General features: G+C 43.4%; 1 protein-coding gene and 1 pseudogene across 1 annotated transcript; both read right to left on the reverse strand.

Annotated features, from left to right (window-relative positions):
- Nucleotides 1-3,056: 3,056 nt before the first annotated feature.
- LOC140525914 (proteasome subunit beta type-8-like) lies at nucleotides 3,057-6,219 on the reverse strand. Its single transcript, XM_072641691.1, is given in 7 exon segments — nucleotides 3,057-3,367; nucleotides 3,628-3,690; nucleotides 3,693-3,831; nucleotides 4,323-4,452; nucleotides 5,092-5,203; nucleotides 5,368-5,515; nucleotides 6,002-6,219. Coding segments are annotated over 7 exon segments (819 nt in total). The 5' UTR covers nucleotides 6,140-6,219; the 3' UTR covers nucleotides 3,057-3,278.
- Nucleotides 6,220-7,764: 1,545 nt separating this feature from the next.
- On the reverse strand, nucleotides 7,765-20,699 carry LOC140525916 (antigen peptide transporter 1-like; annotated as a pseudogene).
- Between the last annotated feature and the right edge of the window lie 65 nt (nucleotides 20,700-20,764).

The raw sequence follows: 20,764 nt of genomic DNA on the forward strand, positions 1-20,764 counted from the left end.
TCGACTCTAGGAGCCTCTTCTTTCAGGCTTCTTCTGTCCCTCAGCTGTAGTCCTTAGCTGAGGTGCTAGGATCTGGGTCAAAAATTTCCTTTTATTACCCTATTTCCTGACACTGCACTAATAAGTAATTCTCTATCTGGCAGAATGAGAGAGATTTTCAGCTCTTGACAGCAGCCATTTTTTTCTTCACTGTGTCATTTTTTCTGCCTTCTTTCTCTGTTATCTCCAAAGGGAGGAAGGCGGAAGTTACTGCCTGTCATGTTACATACCATAAATAGTTCTGATGTTTATTATTACAACCATGAAAAAAATCAGTAATTAACCTATACCTTATTTAAAATTATATTGTACTTACAAGTATACTTCTCATAGTCACATGACACTGGTGTGTTGTAAATATAATCAGATCCCAGAAACAGTATACCTTTTAAAAATCAAGAGCAGAAAAGAATACAGAGTTAGAGGAAAGCATAAGTTTCCTCCAAATTATCCTATATAGTTCTGTTGCTGTTACATTCTGATCCTGTACTTAAAAAGGGAAAGCTCTGAGTTTCACTCTTCTCCACTGTCTATACCCAGGACTCCTTGGAACTGGAGTAATTTGAATTCCTTGGCCCTGCAGTAGGTAGGAGAACTCAAAATCTTCATGAGAAATATCATCTTCCTCAGCTAATCTAGACAGAAAAGCTGACTCTTCTCCTAAGAATCCAATATGATATTTTCTCCTCTCCTTTTGCGTACTGTAAAGGTGACTAGCTCCTGCATGGGTAATAGATTATTTCAGTGTATTACGTTTATATGCCCCTAACATTCTCTGGCCACAAGGTGGAGCAGTTCATGCAATGTTAGGTCTAGAGTCAAGAAGACCTCAGTTTAAATTGGACTTCGGGCAATTGCTAGCTGTGTGAGCCTTGGCAAGTTAACTTAACCCACTTGCTACTTAATTTTCTCTTTTGTAAAATGAACTGGAGAAGGAAATAGCAAACCACTCCAGCATATTTACCAAGAAAGCCCCAGATGGAATCATGAAGAGTTACATGACTGAAAAGATTGAACAGCAGCAGAAGACATTTTACTACTAGAACAAAACTGGACCATTTCTCAAGTTTCTATCATTTGATAAGAAGTCATTTTCCAATGGTCTACTTCCTCACACAACAAGGCTTCTTAGAACTCTCTGTCCTGAATGATTGAAGGAACAAACCTAACCATTATCCTCTTTGTTACCATGCATGACATCTCTTCCACAGTATAATATCAAATTCTCTTTCTCAACTTCCATTTTGGTGATTCTGTTCTATAATTGTTTGAAATGTGATCATGGCTTTCAGGTAGTACAATAATTCTTAAATTACCAGTTCTGGATCTATTTGCAAGTTAAGTGTTTTGGTTTTTTTATAAGACATTTCACATTTTCCTTTCCATTCTTTTAGCTTTGTTATAACGTCTCTTGATGTCTCACAGAATCTTTAGCTTCCTTCCATTTGTTCAATTCTAATTTTAATGACATTACTATCTTTGATAAACTTTATGCCTCTTTTTTCATTTGACTAAGTCTTCTTTTTATGGATTTTTTTTTAAGTGAGGTTTTATGCTTCTTACCATTTTGGCCAATTCTCTTTAAGGCATTACTTTCTTTAGTTGAGTGTGTGTGTGTGTGTGTGTGTGTGTGTGTGTGTGTGTGTGTGTGTGTGTGCGCTCTGTTTATGTGTGCATTCTTTTTGTCACAATTATTCATAATTTTCCTGCAAAGCTCTCATTTCTTTTCCCAATTTTTCCTTTTACTTGACTTTTAAAGTCTTTTTTTTTTTGCTCTTCTGGGAATTCTTGATGGGCTTCAGAAGTCTAATTCCCTTTGAGGCTTTGCTTTCAGCTATTTTAACATTGTTTTCTTCTAGGTTTGTGTTTTGATCTTCCCTGCCACTATAATATTTTATTATGGTGCATTACCATGTATAGCATACCCCTTCCATCCTTTGTGCTGTTGTAATCATTCTCCATAGTAGGTCATTATCACAACCATAGTTAGGCAACCATTTAAGATGCAAAAAGTGCTGGGTCTCTGCAGAAGTAAGGAGACAAATCCTTTAGTGCAAACAATATATAATAAGGTAGATTAAAAGTGAACGACTTCACAGACTTAGTAAAGTTTGACAGTGATTAACATATTAAGCAAGCTTGCTGTAAGTCTTTAAAGTGCAAGAAAGGGGCCTTAGGGACCACTTAGTCCAAGCCCCCTCCTCTTGGAGATGAGAAGGCTCAGATAGGGAAAGTGACCTCACTCTACCAGGCAAGTGGCAACAAGAATCCTGGATATTTTGACTTCCGAATCAGTGCCCACTACCACACACTTCAAAAATTTTAACCTGTTTTTATTACTGAGATAATAGACCCCTTTAGGGTCTATTAGATGTCTGGCTTTGATGGAACCCAGGGAAAACCTCCAAGGCCAAGTTGGAGCTTCACTTCCTAAAGTCCTCTAAATCCCAAAGCACTGGTTCTGCACCTTGGAGAGCTTTCCCCCTTCCCTAACTCTCTGTGCCTGAAAAAGATCCCACACTGTCACTGCTTTCAAATCTTTGACTTTCTTTGCTTCCTGTTACAACCCTAACAGTTGGTTCACAATGGCCCTCTTTTCATCGTCTTTTGCCTAAACTGGTTCCTTTCTTTACCTTCATACCTCAGAAACTCACTGTAGTCTTTCATTCTCCCCTATTGGGAATACTCTGAATTGAAGAGAGGCCTGACAGAGGATACCTTGGACAGAAGAAACTACCAGACTCTAAAGAACACCTCCAAGATGGGCTTCTTATCTGAAAGAGAAACTGCTCAGTGCTCCCCTAAACAACAAAGTTCAATACCAATAGGGCTGGAGATAAGAAGGAAGACAGAAAAGGCTGAGAAGGAATGAGGCCATGTGTCTGAGAAGATTAAGGGTTAGGGTCAAAACTGCAGTGTACACTTGAGGGGAATCCTGGTGTCCCCATTTTTACCTGCCCTCTTTCCTAACCCCACAATCTTCCTAATAGCCATAACTCCACTCAGCCATAACAGAGTCCTTTTCTGAGCTTTTACTTTATTTTACAAGACTGAGGACAAAAAATGCTAAGTTAGAAAATCAATGGAAAATTGAATTGTGCCTCAAGTCTATGTTGTCTCAGTTGGGCTCAGACTCCTGCCCTTTCTTCTCCTGCAGAATCTTGTTCTCCAATTTCTGGTGCCTCAGCTGGTTCAGCTCCCTGAGTCTTCCCAGTGGAGTCAATCCTGCCACTCCTGGGTCACCCCTGGGTCTTCAAATATTCATGGAATAGATTACTGACATCAGAACTCTCCACCTTCACCCAGCCATCCTCCTTCATGTGGTACACTGTGGGAAAATGGAAGAGAAAAGAAGAGGTTTTTTTTTTATCATTGGTCTATGCCCCTTTCAATCCACATCCCTTATCTCAGTACCCTTAAATTTTGAGAAATAGAGCCCACTTTTCTATTCAGAATTGTATTCAAGATATTCAGTACCCTCAATATCTCTTATTCCTCCCATTCAATCAACAGTCTCCCACTTCCTCTTGACCTCCAGATCCCTGACTCTAAAGGAACTGGAAAAGGATGTTAGAGTTAGTTCCTTACTATTGACAAAACCCCCAGAGTAGCTATCGCGATGGGTGGCATGGACGATGGCCCGCCGTCCAAGTCATAAGCTTCCTCAGGGCTGAGGTCAGGCCGGTAACCACTGTCCAGGACTCCATAGGCATAACTGTTTCCACTGCCTGTGGAAAACATAGTCCCTGAGAGTCTTGTCCCATTTTCATCCACATAATACAGTCCAGGACCCTGCAGGAAAAGAGGAAGAGAGATTTAGGGGGAGGCAATAAAGAATTCAAGAGAAGACATAAAATGAGTCTTAAACCAAGGCAATGATAATAGAAACTGGAAGATTCTTGTAGAACTTTGAACAGAAGCATGGGACCTTGGAAGGAGTTGTGAAATCTAGTGGCATAGGAGAAAGGCTATGGATCTCGTATCAGAAAACCTGGACTTAAATTTTAGATGCCACTCCCCATGTCTGGGGAGTAGTCATTTAACCTCTCCCAGCCTTGTTTTTCTCATTTGAAACATGGGATAAAAATGCTCACAATAGATTTTTGTGAGAAAGGGGTCTTCTGAATCATAAAGTGCTACTCAAACAGCAACTGTTTTGGGGGAAGAGTGTTTCCTTCGGTCATACATCTATCATGCAATATCTAGCATATCTGATGAAGTGGAGTTGCTTGGAAAATGAAGCTCAGGCAGCCCACATTTGCAGTGGAGTGAAAGCAACACACCTTTTTGTCCCAACCACAGATCATACTGCCCATGGACAGCCCCATGCCTCGGTATTGGCACATCATGTTGGACAGCAACTTGGAGGCAGCAGACACAGAGATGCGCTCCCCATTCCGAAGGCGGTACAAGCTAAGGAGGAAGAGGTTGGTGGAGGGGATTTTAGTCAAGTCAATGAGCACTTATTAAGTGCCTACCAGGTGCCAGGCACTATGATAAATGTTTAGAGTTAGAAGAAGGAAATGGGGAGAGGGAGGAAAAACTGATTAAAGTGGTCTACTTCAGCAGACAGAGAGCTCAAAGTATGTGAGGAGAGATAGTGGATGCCTTTGGGTAGCCTGAATATCAGGGAAAATTTGAAGGTTAGATTTTCAAGCACCTAAGGCTTCAAACCCCAGACAGCTGGGCATGAGAGGGTATCCTCAAAACGGTACTGAGACTTCCAAATCATTTAAATTTTTTTAAAATCTCCTAAGTCTGTCCATTTTCAGAAAGGATAAAAGATTGTACACAATACACTTTATATATATTTTTTTACAGTTCATGTAATTTGGATTTCTCTATTTTATAGATTTTACTAATCTGTGAGGCAGGTTGTAGGATTTGAGAAGGCTAGTGTTCTTTGGAAAGATAAGATTTGTGAGGAAGAGGTTTGTGGGTGGAGATAATACAGAATGAGGACCAGTTAATAAGAGATAAGAAATTCCATCTTAGCATGAATGGAAAGGAAGGCCTCAAGAAGCTTAGGGTGAGATTTGGGGACTCCCTTACCGACATTCTTTGGCCAAGAGGCGCTCCCAGTATTGACAGTCAGCTGCACAGCCTGACATGGTGCCCAGAAGGTAAGGATTGATCTCAATTACTTTGTTCACATGTAGAGTGGCTGGGAGAGCAATTACACAGTGGTTTAACTGGAAGGCAAAGAACCTGACCCACATCCTGCCCCAGTCCCAAATCTTCCTTCCCCAGTTCCAATCAGAGATGTAGGCTGGAAGCTCCTTCCTTATGGAAGATGTCCAAATTCCAGTCCCTAACAGTCAAACTCACCAATGTAACTCCCAGCTGAGGCCCGGGAATCTACTGCCACAATCACACCGTGCTGGAACTTGAAGGCTAGTGTGGTGGTACCATGGGCCATCTCAATTCGGACTTGATGGGCAGCATCTGCCTCCAGGGAACGAAGGAATTCAGGAGGCTGAAGGTGGAAGGACACAGAAACAGGAGAGAGGGGGCCAGTGAGAGCCTCAGGATGAGTGGACTGGGCAAACCGATTTGGACAATGTGAGAAAAAAGGGGAGCACTTAAAGTCACCCATCAGGGCACGAGAACTTGAAGGGCTGAGTGATGGGATAGGAGGAAGGATTCACAAGGGGGAAAAAACGATATAACAGCTTGGGAATTGGCTTAAGGAGGCAAGGAATCAGACGAGTCCTTCACCTTCCACAAGAACATCTGTCCCCCTGGCAGGCTGGCGGAAATAAAGAGAGGAGAGATTCGACAAGAACTCACTCTGAACTCCGCAGAACCCCTTCCCCCCCACTCCCACCTTTGATTCAGTCTCGCAGTTCAGCAATTCATTTCTCACATGGCCGCTGACATTTTCGATGTTTTCTGACAGAAAACCGCCCCCCTACTCATGCCAGTTTTTAACTCATTGGTGAGATTCCATTCCAGCCCTCACCTGCAGCCCTCTTGGGACGGCCAATTCCGGGGTCCGTAGGGAGAAGCTGTAGTGTTCAGGACCTCGGCTGTGTCCACTCCCCGTGCCACACGAAACCTGACTCTCCCAGGGAGCCCCGCACACTTCGAGTAGCGCCATGATCTTCCCCTTTGCCACTCCACTTACGGACTAAGCCTCCTAGCCCACGGGAAGTGAAAGCGAAAGCCTGGTACAGAGGGGGCGGGAGCCAGAGCTAGAGCCTTCCTTCCCCATCCACCTACCTCCCCCGCCCTTCCCCACACACCCACACACCTCAGGCCTGAGGCATCCAGGGTGGGTGCTATCAGAGTGTCACAGTGTTCTTTCACCGAGGTCTCAGAAAAGAGAAACAAAGAGTGGGTAGAAAAGATGGACTGTCCGAAGTAGAGGAGGAGAGGAAGGTGGGGAGCACATGTAAGGGCAGGGAGTTCGGAAAGAGCTGCTTTCTATCGAGGGACATCTGAAAAAGACAGGCTGGGCCTTGGACAAGATGAGAGAAGCTGGAACCTGCGGGAGAGGGGCTCGGGTCCGATTGACTGCCCAGTGCTAGGCAGTTTGCAGAGATGGAGATGACGACTGAGGGAATCGCCCTGTGCACGGACTGGATAGAAATCCAGAGTGGGGCAGTGCTTTGGGGTGGGGTGAGAGACGCGGCCAAGGACACTCCACTCCCACCGGCCTCCCACCTCTCCGCCCCCGCAGCCCCGATACTTTGGCAGTGTTCAGTTCTGCTTGGGGAAATGGAAAAGAATACTAGGGGAAGGTACGCCCTCCCGCCCATCTTCTTAACTTGCTGCTACCCAAGAGCAGACGTCTCTCCTCCCAGCCCCGAACATCCCGCGGCTAACTCCACTAGCTTCTCAGCCTGCAACTTCTTAAACCCAGCCCAGGCTCCAACCTATAAGAGCCTAATCCGCCTAACAACCAAATACGTCACGATACAGATCTCTTCCTGATTGGACTAGATTCTCAGACACACTTGCGCTGACCAACCTGAGTCAAGGAAGCAACCAAGAGGCAATTGTGAAGCCCTCTAAGAAGGGCCGCTCCTGTGGAAAGACGGTCCAGAGATGTGAGGGGAAAAGGAGAGGAGGGGTGGGGGCTTCAGTGGAGAGAGCAGTGAAACCTGTTCGGCAAAATGCTCACTCTTTACTCCTTTACTCCTTTACTGGGATGATAGAGCTGGGGATATTAGTAGCCAATTAATCCAACTTCTTTATTTTACTGGTGGGGAAACTGAGACCCACAGAGTCTAAATGACCTATTCAAGGTCACACTGGTAGCAAGTGGCAAACTGGGATTTTAACCCTGCTGCCTACAAATCCAAAAATTTACTCACTGCACCATCCTGATTTCCCCAAACTTACAGTTTTACAGCTGAGGATCATCAAATTTTGAACTGGGCAGAAGCCTTAGTGATCATGCACTAAAGTTTAATATCCTTACTTTACAGAAGAGAAAACACAGGCCCAGAGAGAGGAAACTTGAAGCAAACTCCTCTAAATTACAAAGCAGTGCCCTTTACCTGATAATTCAGTTCAGCAGGCTTCTGAAGGTAATGCCTCAGGTTTTGTGGGTAATGTCTCCAGCATTTCCACAGCCCCCCTGCAACACAGGTTTGATTTTCCCCAGAGAATAACTCTTCCCTATTTTCAAGGTACTCTGAAGGCCTACATTTCTCAATACCATAGTTCATGAAACTCAGTTTAACTTAAATAACCAAAGGAAGTAATCATTTAAAATTAAATATATTTAATGATATGGCCCAGTAAGAAACATAGCAACAGAACATTTCTGGCATAAACCTGGAGTGCACTAGCTTACAAATTCACACATTCCTGCGAGGGAATATGAATGAATGGGGCATGTGCAAAAAACACATGTGACCAGAGCACAAACACACAAATGTATGATGGAAGCCACTCCAGGACTGGTCATGTTATTGTGCTGTTCCTACTAGATCTACTTGGGGCTGGAGGGGAGGGGGGGATACTCATGATATCATAGTTTCACCCTCATGCTTCTCAGATACGTGCTACTTATCACCTCCAATTTCTAACTCAACAAAAATCCTTGGTTGTCTCTTCCACTAAGGAAAAAAACAAAACACAGTGCATCCATTTTCTTTTAATTTAAAGTATATAGGTCTTTTCTACTCCTCCTATAAAAAGTCAGAAACTTTTACATTGTCCCAGCAGGACACCTCCACTCTGGTTCTCCTGGCTTGTTTCTCTAACCTCTTCCGTGCCACCTAGTCCTTTGACAATCTGTTAATGCCTATGAGCCTCTTCTAAAAATAATATTTTAAAATGCAGCATGAAATAAAATACAGAGAATTAACAAGGAAGCACTAACTTCTTGCCAGAGTTATTCGAGGCACTGGAGAAATGAAGACAGAAACAAAACAGCCCCTGTTCCCAAGGAGATTATCTTTTATTACTGCCTACTTCTGGAGCTTGTAAAGGATAGAAGACAATGGTAGTTAACAGTCATATTTTATAGAGCCAGAGTTCAAAGTCTTTGAGTTGGAGGGGCACAGAAAGTGAGGGAGAAAATTACCAGAGAGATTTACAAAAAAAAAAATTTCAGATAAGTTTATGGATCCCAAATTAAGCACTCCTGCTAGAATATTGGTCTCTATCTTATTCCCTCATGGTGCTAAGAAGACTTTTCTCTCCCCAGCCTCTGATTCTCAGTCCTATAAACAAGACAAAGATTTGGATACTTTCAGCCTAGCTAACAATTTGAGCTTAAACCTTTTCTCTGGATTTATCTTCCTTGGTCAGGAAATTGAATCCTTCTATCAAAGACCCCAATCTTGCTTATGATAAGCATTCCATATCCTTTTCAATTTTAATTTCTGAAGGCTAGACTACAAACCAGGAAGTGGTTATTTGTCTAATAACTATCAAACAAACTGGAATTCAGAGTTCTCCATTTTTGAAATCATGTTTTTTTTTTTCAATTATGGAGATGAGTGGATGAGGAAAAGACAGAGATATGCACAGCTTTGGGGACAAGGTCTTTCTTCTCCCCCATACAACCACATTCTTGCCCCTTTCATATGAAGATAGAGCCAACACTAAGTCTCTGAATACCTTGAGAGACAAGTAACCAAATACATGTGCAAGGCTCTCTTCTGGAGGTACAGACAGAAAACTGAAAATAGTCTCCTTCCTCCAGAAGCTTACAGTCTCCTTACAATGCAACATATAAACAGATAAGTAAATATAATTTGCAAAGGTAAAGAGGGAACAAGGAGGATTGGGAATGTCTGCCCAGAAAAAGGGAATCCCAAAATTAAATTTTAAAAAAGCAACAAGTTTCAAATGAAGAAGGAATGGTTTCCAAATATGAAAAGACAGCCTGTGCAAAGTCCTGGACATGTAAAATTTCATATCAAGTTGAAGGAACATCAAATTGGCAAATTTTACTGAAATGTTAAATACCTGGAAGGGAAAAAAGTGAAATACCTTGTAAAGGAGATTAATGCTCAATTGTGAGGGATTATAAATGCCAAATGGAGGACTTTGTATTTTATTCTAGAGGCAATGGGAAGCCAGTGAATACTATTTTTTTTTTAAGATCACGATTGGGAATGGGGAAATTAATAGTCAAATCTATGCCCTAAGATTATTTTAAGAGTTGTGAGGAATATGGATTGAAGGAACAAGACAATGGAGGAAGATAGACTAATTAGAAGGCTGTTGCAATAGTCCAGGATCAAAGGGGAGAAAGGCTGAAACTAGGATAATTAATTGAAGAAATAAATGTGGATGTAAGAAATGTTGTGAAGATACAAACAACAGGAGTTGACAACTGATGGAATGGTTGAAAGAGATTAAAGCTTCACAGATGACTGTGAGATTGGTGACAAATCTGGGCTACTACAAGGATGTTAGAGACTTCAACAGTATTAAGAAAATTTGGGAGAGGGTAGGTTAAGGAAGGAAGATAATTAGTTCCATTCCTGGACATGTTCAATTTCAGATGCCTGTAGAATAATCAAATTGGAGATGTACAGACAGTTAAAGATGGGAGACTAGAGCTCATGAGAGAGATGATGGCAGGCTATATAAATTAAAGGGTCTTCTTAAGAGAAGTAACTGGACCTCATGGGAGTGAATGAGATCATTGACTCTAGAAAAAGAAGAAGAAAAAGACCCGAAGAGATTTAAGACAGGGTCATTCTTAGGAAGCAATAACAGGTTTTTGACCCAGCAAAGGAAACTCAGGACAAAATAGTCAGATAGGTAGAAGATCCAGGAAAGAGCAAGGTCATGAAAATAAAGATGCAAGTACATGTCTGGAAGAAACCTCTCAATAGTGTCAAAAAAAGGGAGAAAAATTCAAGAAAAAATGATAACTGAGAAAAATTCATTGATGTTAGTCATTAAAAGATCTTCATTAACATTGGAGGAAACAGTTTCAGGTGAATGATGGGGACACAGAAACCAAATGACATGAAATGAGAAGGGAGTGATAGGGGAGGAAATGGAGTCAATGAGTGAAGATTTTTGATAGGAGTTTGGACATTAAGTGGAGGAGAAATGGAGGTGGACAGCTTTAGGGGATAGCAGAATTTAAGGAATGGGGGAGATCTGGGTTTATTTCTAGATAGCAGGAAAGACACCAATAGGTAGAGATTGAAAATGAAAGAAAGGGGGCTCAAAAAGTCTAAGTGACATGCCCAATGTTACACAACTGGCAAATAACAAAAATTTGAACACCAAAATCTTCTAACTCCAACTGTATACTTCTAGCCATACTCATTTAGGAGATCAAGAGTAAGAGGAGGAGAAAAGGTGACTCTGGGGGATTCCAGTGCTTAGTTGGTATGGCATCTAGGAGAAAATCTGCAGAGACCCTAAGCTATTGCACCTGGAAAAACAGAGGAAACACAAAACTTAAAAAAATACCAGGTTTGTTCTCACCATCAAGCATTTCTACAATACTTCTGTATCAGCTGAATAGAGAATTGATGCTCCATTGCCCCATCACCATTTTGTATTTGGACACATTCCAGTAAACCTCTCTGGTAATTTTCTCCCTCACTTTCTGTGCCCCTCCAACTCAAAGACTTTGAACTCTGGCTCTATAAAATATGACTGTTAACTACCATTGTCTTCTATCCTTTACAAGCTCCAGAAGTAGGCAGTAATAAAAGATAATCTCCTTGGGAACAGGGGCTGTTTTGTTTCTGTCTTCCTTTCTCCAGTGCCTCGAATAGCTCTGGCAAGAAGTTAGTGCTTCATAAGTGATTATTGAAAGAATGAACGAATTCCCACTAAGTAGTTCCCATTAAGCACTTCTTTGTCTTCCCCTCAACTAGTATTTGCAATGTAAAAAAGGAGTCTGAAGTAGAAAACCTTAAACCAAAGGAATTAATGCTGATGATGGAAATATAATTAGGGGTAGAACTGTGGTGTGGAAAACCTTTCTGAAACTGCTAAAGCATATCATGTGGCAAAAAGAAGCTAAAGTTCTTCCTCTGTTCTTCCATTTTCAAGAGATGAGAGAAGAGCTGTGGCTCCCACGATAATGGGAATTCGAGTGTGTTGCTCATTCATGATGAACTGAGTCTCCACCTATGGCTTCCACCATGATCCAGTATCCGTCCCTTTGCTCCATAAGCTGCCGCTGGGTCCCACTCTCCTGAATGATCCTCTCCTCCAGGAAGAGTATATGATCAGCCCTTTCCACAGAGCTGAGAAGCTGGGTGATGAGAAGCACTGCCTGAGAGACCCTCTTGGGGGATTCATATACAAGCTGCTCCACCTGTAGGAAGAAGGCACAGATGCTGTTAATAGTTCAGAAAGCCTCATGCACAAATCATAGCATTAATACCATTGCCATTAACTTTCTCATCCATAGTGATCCTTTACTGCCCTCCCATCCCAAATAACTGTCTGTAAGAATCGTATGAGCTCTAGGGAAAGAAGAATAAACTAGCACATCCCTAGGCATGGTTCTGCACTTAATCAAGGTATTTTGGTGGAGCTGATGGTAATGATTATGACACTGAAGAAAAAAAGGAAAAGCAGTTAAATTTAAGGATTTTACCTAGAAGATTTGTGTATTATAGGCTTTCTCAAACAGAAAATCCTCCGGGTGCATCAGGAAGGAATTAGGGTTCCCTTCAGCTTTAAGGATTTGGGAGTTAGGAGAGTTGGAGAGGTTGCTGTCTCACCCTTTACTGGTTGTCCAAATCCAGGGCACTGGTGGCATCATCTAAGATGAGAACTCTGGGGGTTCCAGATAGCCTGAGCCAGGGCAACTGCCTGCTGCTGACCACCTGACAGCTGGCTCCCAGACTCTCCTATGTCTGGAGAGAGAACCAGATGCATTGAGAGCAAGACCATTACAGCCACACAAAAACATGTACTTTCTCCTTTGGACTAAAGGGGTTTATAGGGTTGAGACCAGTTCCTCAACACAATAGTGGCATGATAAACATTCTGTGAGGGTCCATGGAAACCAAGGAATGAGATTCCAAAGGCCTTAATTTATCCATCTTTGTAACTCCTGCCCTAGAAGGTAGAAGTCTGACCTGTCTAGGCTCTTCAATCAAGGGGAGCAAACTCACCTAGCCCACTATATCTAGTCAGTCCCAAACATTTTCCATAGACTATCTACTCATCCATGTGAATATCTTGCCATGGGCCCAGCCTCTGCACCTGCACAGTTGGCTTCCCTTTCCACTTCCTGCTTTGGGCACAGTCTTCCTATCCATAGTAACATTGCCTCTGAAAAGCACTGTTCTATGCGTTGTTCATCATCCTTATGGTTCTACAGACTAAAAGTATTTTCCTTGGCTGCTGCTCACCTACATGTGTTGCTTTCCTTTACATAGGCTAATTGAGGTCAGCAACTTTCTTACCTTGGTATTTGTATCCCTAGAACATAGCACATGCTTGGCACATAGCACTTAATAATAATAGGTAACTTTTATATAGCGCTTACTATGTGCCAGGCACCTCACTAAACCCTTTACAATTATTATTTCATTTGACCTCCCAGCAACCCTGGGAGATAGGTGTTTTTATTATCCCCACTTTACAGATTAGGAAACTGAGGCAAACAGAGGTTAAGTGACTTGTCCATTGCCACAGAGCTAGTAAATGTCTGAGACTGGATTTGAACATTTATATTTTTAAGGCAGCTAGGTAGTATAATGGATAGAGGCTAGACACAGAATCAGGGAGACCTGAGTTCTAATAAGGCCTCAGATACTTAACCAACTGTGACACTCTGACAAGCCCTGCCTCAGTTTCCTCAATAGAAAAATGGAAATGGTAATAGCACCTACCTCCCAGGGTTGTTATGAAGATCAAATAAGATAACATTTGTAAAGCACCTAGCATAGTGCCTGGCACATAGTAGATACTTAGTAAAAGATTGTTCTCTCTTCCTTGGTCCCTTCCTCTAGTATTGATTAAATGGTTTTCTATTGATTCATTCATTGATTACCTGTCTCTGGTATAGGGCTGAGTTAAACATGAAATGGAATGAGCCAGGTACTGGAGGTGTACGAATGTGTCTACTTAGTGAGTGAATATTCACAGTACCCGTGTAGTAGCCCTGGGGCAACTGAGAGATGAAAATGTGAGCTCCAGCCTCCCTGGCAACCTCCATGATCTCCAGCTCTGGCTTCCAGACCAGCCCGTAGGCTATGTTTTCATATAGATTATCACCAAACAGCTGTGGCTCTTGTGACACTGCAGCCACCTGGGATGGGGCAGGAGTAAAGGAAGGTAGAGGGAAGAGGAGAGGGAGCTCAAATCAAGGCTTGAGTATTCCCATTCCTCATGATAAATTCTTCATCTCTATCACACCCACCAACAATGATGCTGCTGGGCTAGGACCAAGAACTCTGTCTGCCTTTCTTTCTCCTCTTTATTCCTTGATTGACCTATTCTTCCAAGGGTGCTCTGACCCAGGTGATCCTCCACTCTTCAACTGAGAGTGCAGGTAGGGATGCTGGTATTAGGGCAGTGGCTTTCCATTCAGCAGCAGCAAGCCCCCTGTGGGCTAATACAGATTCTGCAGCAATGCAGCCACTGAGCTCTTCCCAGCACCATTGGGCCCCACTAGGGTTGTCACCTTCTCATGGTACAGAGTAATGTCACTCTGTAGAGGAACAAGAAAGGGAAAGTATTAGGGGAGAGATACAAAGAATCTATCCTCTGGTCAAGCAGGTACACACACCATCACCACATATACATACATATACATTCTCACATCATGAGACAGAGCTAGTATAACTCTAGCATAAAAGAGAGGAGGAAAGAGAAGGGAGAATAGAAGAGAGTTGAGAGGACAAACAGGAACTCAGTCCCCACTGCCACAGAAGGGGGAAAGAGGGGATACCTCTAAGACAGAGTTTTTAATGGCTTCATTGAGCCACCCAAATTGATTTGTGAGTTTGGGATGACCTTGTAGGTGGGTTCTCTCTGAACCTTTCTCTTCCTTGTGTGGAAAGTTTGGGGGATGTCAAATTGGTACCTGAAGCAAAAGCATCTCATCCAGCCCAGGGAAGAAGAGATAAGTTAAGGAAGGGTAATATCCCAGAGGGCATCTGATAGGCTAAAAACTGGAAGAAATGGAGTGTGAGAGAGAGGAGGTGATATCTGGAGGACCAAGACATCTAGCTTACTAGGGTAAGTGAAGAAGATATCTTAGAACTCTGCACAGTCATGCAGGGTAGGAGGTGCTAGGGGACCACTGAAAAAGCATTGGGTTATCCGATCTAAGTACTCAAAGATATTCTCTGAAGATCTCATACCTTTGTGTACAATGGGAACAGTGGAGAAGCAACTCCTGAAGGAAGAAGGATGAGCTATGAAGACGGTGAAGGGATACTATATATGGTTTGGGATGTCTGACAACAGAGCTGGAAAGCAGAGGCTGAAAATGATGAGAAATGAGGCATAAGGATCAACTGACAATGGGGGTCTCACCTCAGCAGTAGTGGTAAACTGGATCTGGTAAAGGAAAAAGGTGACAAGGTCTCCTCTACTCACATTCTCATCAGTCACCAGCTTTCCTCCCAAGTACCTAATTTCCACCTTTAGAAGTCCTAACAGCTGGGGATAGATCAAAGAGTCCAAGTTGGGGGTAGCAGAGAACTATAAGCATAACTAAGTCACATTTATGGAAATAATAGGATTGGAGCCTCAAGTACAGTCACAGAATCACATCATTAGGTATCATACAAGAACAGAAGTGGGGTCTAGGGAAGGAACCAAGGACCTTCAGTGAACTCATACTATCTTTGACCACTGAACAAAAAATATGTTCCCTTATCCCCAAGTTCCTGCGACCATGTACTCTGGTGCCTAAGAGATTCCAAGAAAGGGAGAAACGATTCAGGGACTTCATAGCACCCCAAGGGGTCTGGGGAAAAGAAGGACTCCAGAGTAGAAAGACAAGTAATCTCCCTGTAAAGGAGGTAATGCTCTGGACCCCCTTGATGAAGGCAACAATCTAGAACTTCATATAAGGTGAAAAACTATGAGGCTAGTCATGAGAATGGGAGTTTTGCCTCAAGGTCGTAAAATGGGAAATTTGATCCTGGATTCCCTAGATGGGGATTCGAGTTTCTAAATACTGGGCTAATAAGTAGGTACTCTATCCCCACATACTTACTTTGGTAGTCCATGTAGGCCACTGCCTCCTTCTGGTTTAAGTGTCTATGTCTTCTGGAACTAATGGGCAAACCTCTGTGCCTCTCCTTCCTCATTGGCAAAGCTTCTGACTGTGGGCATAGCAGACAGTGCCTCCACAGCCACTTGGTTTGACTCTGCCAAGGATGTCTGCACTTGGACTGCCAGGGACTGTGGGGACAGAGGGTAGTAACATTGTGTTGGATAGAGAGAATTTTCTTAGTACATTTTCATGATTGTATAGAAATTCATGGTGTGAAGGAGCAGGGAAGGCAGTCACATGGTCTGACTATTCTCTGTGTCCCCAGTGTATAGAAGGGGACAACGTCAGGGGGACATTTCTCCAGGGCCCTGCTGGAGAAGGGAGGCAATGTAGGAAGACAGTGCCAACAGCACTGCCTCAGGAGTTCGGAAGGGTGAATGCCATTGTAAGCTCTGCGACCAGCTAGCTAGCTATCTGAAAAATAAAAATAACATTTGCACTAACTAACTCATGAATGGGTGTGAGGAAAGAGCTTTGTAGTCTGTAAAGTACTCTGTGGATGTGTCATTAAAAATAAGATTACATGACCTGCTAGTTGGTATAGTAGTTGGAGAATTGAATTTGGAGCCAAGGAGATCTGAGTTTAAACCATCCCTCAGACACCAGCTGTGTGGCCCTGGGCAAATCACCAAACCTCTCCCAGCCTGAGTTTCCTCATCTATAAAGTGGAGATAATAATAGCTTCCACCTCTCAGGGATGTTATGAGGATAAATACGATAACATGTAAAGTGCTTTTCAAATGCAAAAGTATTATGTAAATGTTAGAAAATATTATTATTGTCATTGCTGTTGTCATTGTTATCCTCTGATATAAGGACATTGAGACCAGTACACACAAGGAATGCGAAGACATAGGGGAAGAAGGAAAGCAGAAGGAAAGGATACAGCAATCCCCTTAGGAACTTAGGATTCCAGAATTTGGGTACCCAAAGAAGAGAGAAGGATAGAAGCAAAGAGAAAGAGTATCCTAGAAAGCACTGTAGAAAATTGGTATCACAAGAGGACATGGTGAATAAAAATGGCCAGAGAATGACCTAGAGACAGAGGTTATGGTAGAAAAGGGTCAAAGTTCCGGCAAGAGAACCATCAGGGCCATAGGACAAAGACTATACATCCTGTAGTCTTTTTCAGTATGGGGGCAAAGGAGGACCAGAGGAACTAAGTTTGTCAAAGCTAAGTGTAAAGAACAGACTGGGACGCATGAAAATAGAGTCAAATTTGGGGAGTGATACTGGAGAAGAGAGGTCCCTGTACTTACCTGGTGTCTCTTGCCCAGCTCCTTGGGTAGGAAGAAGAGCACAGGAAAAGCAATCAGTGTGACCAGGTTGAGGATGAGGGACCCCCAGAGCATAAGTCCCAGCAGATACAGTCCTCGAAACAAGTACCACAAGAGAAGGTTTAGCTTCTTATTCAGGAACTCACTCAGCATGGCTGTGTCCTGTGACACTAGAGAAGTGATGGCACTGAAGGAGTAAGAGTGAAAGTTGAGGGCCTGGGAAGAGTTGAGGGTCTAGAATAGTTGGGAAAGAAATGAAGACATGAAAAGAGGTTGAGGCAGTTAGGAAAGTGTCTGGGAAAATTTTGGAATGAGGGTAGGGACTCATGAGTTCCGCCACTGTCTAAGGGCCCTGAAGGGCTTATGAGGCCCCAAAAAGATTGTAGATTGGGTGCTGGAGCAGGGTCACAGCTACAAAGTTCTCCTTGGGGAGCTAGAGATGCCTGCTGTGCAGTCATGGAGCCAGGGGATCAAGGGTTCAAATTCTAAATGTGGCAAGTCATTGGGACTATAGGGGAGTACAGCAAGAGTATTAGGAGGCAAATGTCTCTGGATCTGAGAATAAAGGGGCTGTAGGATTAATATATTTATATAGATGGGATATATAGCAGTGTGTCCTTTCAGATCTTTAGCTTAAAAAAACAAAGAAAATATGATGAGTACTATATAGGCTTGTGTAAAAGGCATAAGGAAAGAAACAAGTGTGGGGGGAGATCTGTTCCATTCCCCCTGCCTGGGATAGATCACTAATTTCCACCCACTTGGACTATTGCAAGAAGCTTTTTGCCCCTACTTTCATCTTGGCCCAGTCTATCCTTCATGCTGTTGCCAGAAGAATCATTTTTGTGCATAAATTTTTCGTATCAACTTCTCTGCATAAGTTTTCAGAAGTTCCCTATTATCTACTAAATAATATTCATATTCCTCCAGTCTATCATTCAAGGTCCTTCCCAATCCACCTACTCTTTCACTTATTTCATAATACTCTCTTCTATATAATCTGTTCTCCCTATTCTCATAAACTACTTTCTTGTGCTGACATTCCTTTATTTCTTATGCCTGGAATGTTCTCTTTCCCTGCCGTAGCCTGTGAATTCATATACATTCTTTCAAACTCAACTGCAAGGCTACCTCCCCCCATACAAGAAGCCCACACTTATTTTCTCTTATCTCCCAGATTGCAAGTAGATTTTTCTTCCCCATAATTTTCTATCATGTGCATCATCTGATATTGTGTATTGCAGCTACCCATATTAGTGTTCTGTTCCTTAGATTCTATAGGGTCCCTTAAACTATGATTGGCATGATTCATCTCAGTGTCTGCTTTGTGACCTTTTTTCCATTATGCATATGGACATACTTGCTTCTTAGAATTTTGTAACTTCAAGCAGCACCCTTACTTTCAGGAATAGAAATTTGTTGTCACTGTGGCCAGAAAACATAAATGTATATGCACATTTATGTGTGTGTATATATATATACATTAATGTATACATATTACATTAATAATAAAGGGCATGTGTCACACACATGCATACACACACAGGTTAGGAAATGGAATTTTATTTCCTCCTTCCCTATATGGGGAGGCCTTTGGGGCCAAATGTTGGGTGTAATTGATCAAACCTCCTCATTTAAAAGCTCATAGAATTCACACAGATCTCACATTCAAATTGATGTAGTGAGTGGTTCCTCTTCATCCTATTAGACAATAAACTCCAGAAGGATAGACACTGGGTCTTACCTAAAGTTTGTATCTCCCCTTGCACCCAGCACAGCTCTCTGAAAAAAGCTGGGGCTTAATGATATGTGTTGCTTTTTGTTATAAGGGAATAAATAGAACAGAGTATACTCTGCTGTGAGGGTACAAAGACTCACTTGTTTGGTTCTGTTGAAAAAAGTCAGTCTTCTGGGACAGCACAGCCTGTGTCCTTCAAGGTTGCTGCCCATTGTGTAATTATAAATTCCATCACCCAAGAACTCTAACAAAGCACTGGCAAGAAATGAGAGGAAGAGAGGAGGATTACTAGAAGGCTTAATATTTGGAGGTGAGGGAGTCTTCTGCTATATCAACCTACCCAGAATTCAGCCCTAGCTTCCAATTTCCTCTAGTTCCCCATTCTCTGAGTTTCCATTCCCAGTTCCCAGACCTGGCTAGTGTGACTATTGACATCAAAGTGATGTTGTGGGTTAAGATGGCAGCGACTTCATCCTGCAGGATCCAGTCTGTGAGGTGACCAGTAAAGAATGGGATAGCCATCTCTCCTGGAGGTGATGAGGTACCATCAGGAAGGGAGAGAGTGACAATTAATCAGCTAATAGATGCTTATTGGAGGATTACTATATCTAGGTTGAGGACTTCCAGCTGGACTATATTCCCGTCTTCTCTGCTACAGAGATAGAAAGACAATCCCCACACCTGAAGAGTCACTTTTATCATACAGTTACACCTCAACCGTCTCACTATTTCCACAAATCATAAGATGTTAGTCCTCCTATGTTAGGCCCCTATGAGATTACACTGTCCAATTCCACGTTTGAGCAGAAGCCCAGAAAGGTAAGAGGAATTTCCCAAAGTCAGACAGCTTACACACGGCACCGGGACACAGGTCTCCTGACTCCTAGGCAGTTGTGGTGTAAAGGCAAGACCGCTAGATTTGGAGTCAGACATTTTGGGCATGAAGTTCTGCCTCTCAACCTCTCTCATGTCCCCCCTCATGCCACACCACCCACAATCTTCAGTTCTCCCAAATTTGCCCAGTCCCCTGCATCCTCCCTCTACTCACCTAGACAGGACAAGAGGAGGAAGAACATCACTAGTGAGAAGCGATGCAGTTCCAGGCCCAGGAAGCCCAGCAGCCGGTGCACGATGGACTCCGAGCCGGTAGGACCCCGCCGACCAGCACCCAAGTTTCTGCCACAGGACAAGCGCCGGCAGGACCAAGGCATAGCTGAGAGAGAAAGAGTCGAACCCGCTTCCCCAATGCAGTGGCCCGGCCCCGCCTCCATCTCTCGGATCCTCACTCCTACCAGAGACCTGAAAGAGGCGAGCCAGGGCAGCTCCAGCCCCAGCTCGGTGGTCAGGGGCCCCAGCTCCAGCTTTTAGCACCGATTCCTTCCTGGTTACTGGTCCAACACACCCGTAGCCACAACCATTCCCCAATGGCTCAAGCCAACCACCCAGAACAGGAGCAAGGGAGGCCCAGTGGGCAGAAGCAAGAGCAGGAGCTGAGTCAAAGCCCGATGAAGCAGCGCCTAGTCCATGAAAGACAGAAGCAGCGGCTGTGCCAGCCCTCCTCCTCCCATCCCCCAATCCTCAGAAGAGACTTGGGATCTTTAGATCAACCAGAGAGACCCAGAGCCATCCATGCACGGGCCGCTGTCCGGGGTCCTGATCCGGGATCCTCTGCTTCTTTCTGCCCTTCTAACTAAAGGTCTGGGTCCAGGGAGTGCTGGTGTCTGTGTCCTGATCAGGCTCCTGGACAAGGCTGAGAGTAGAGAAAGGAGCGGGTCGCGGTCAGAGTCTCAGATAACCTCAGGCAGTGAAATATGTGGGGCTGCTCAGTAGCGAGAAGGGAAGCGGTTTGCAGGAAAACAAAACTACCGCTGTTCCTTGGATCCACCCCACCTAGGAGATTTCTGGGTCTGAGACTTGAAATAAATGGGGAAAGGAAGCTGCCATGCCCTTCCCTTAACCTCACCTCTCCAACCACAACCTCAACCTCTCTCTTCTCCCATCCCACCCCACCCTGGTTGCTCA

This window comes from Notamacropus eugenii, chromosome 2 (assembly GCF_028372415.1).
Source record: "Notamacropus eugenii isolate mMacEug1 chromosome 2, mMacEug1.pri_v2, whole genome shotgun sequence".
In the NCBI taxonomy this organism is placed as follows: domain Eukaryota; kingdom Metazoa; phylum Chordata; class Mammalia; order Diprotodontia; family Macropodidae; genus Notamacropus; species Notamacropus eugenii.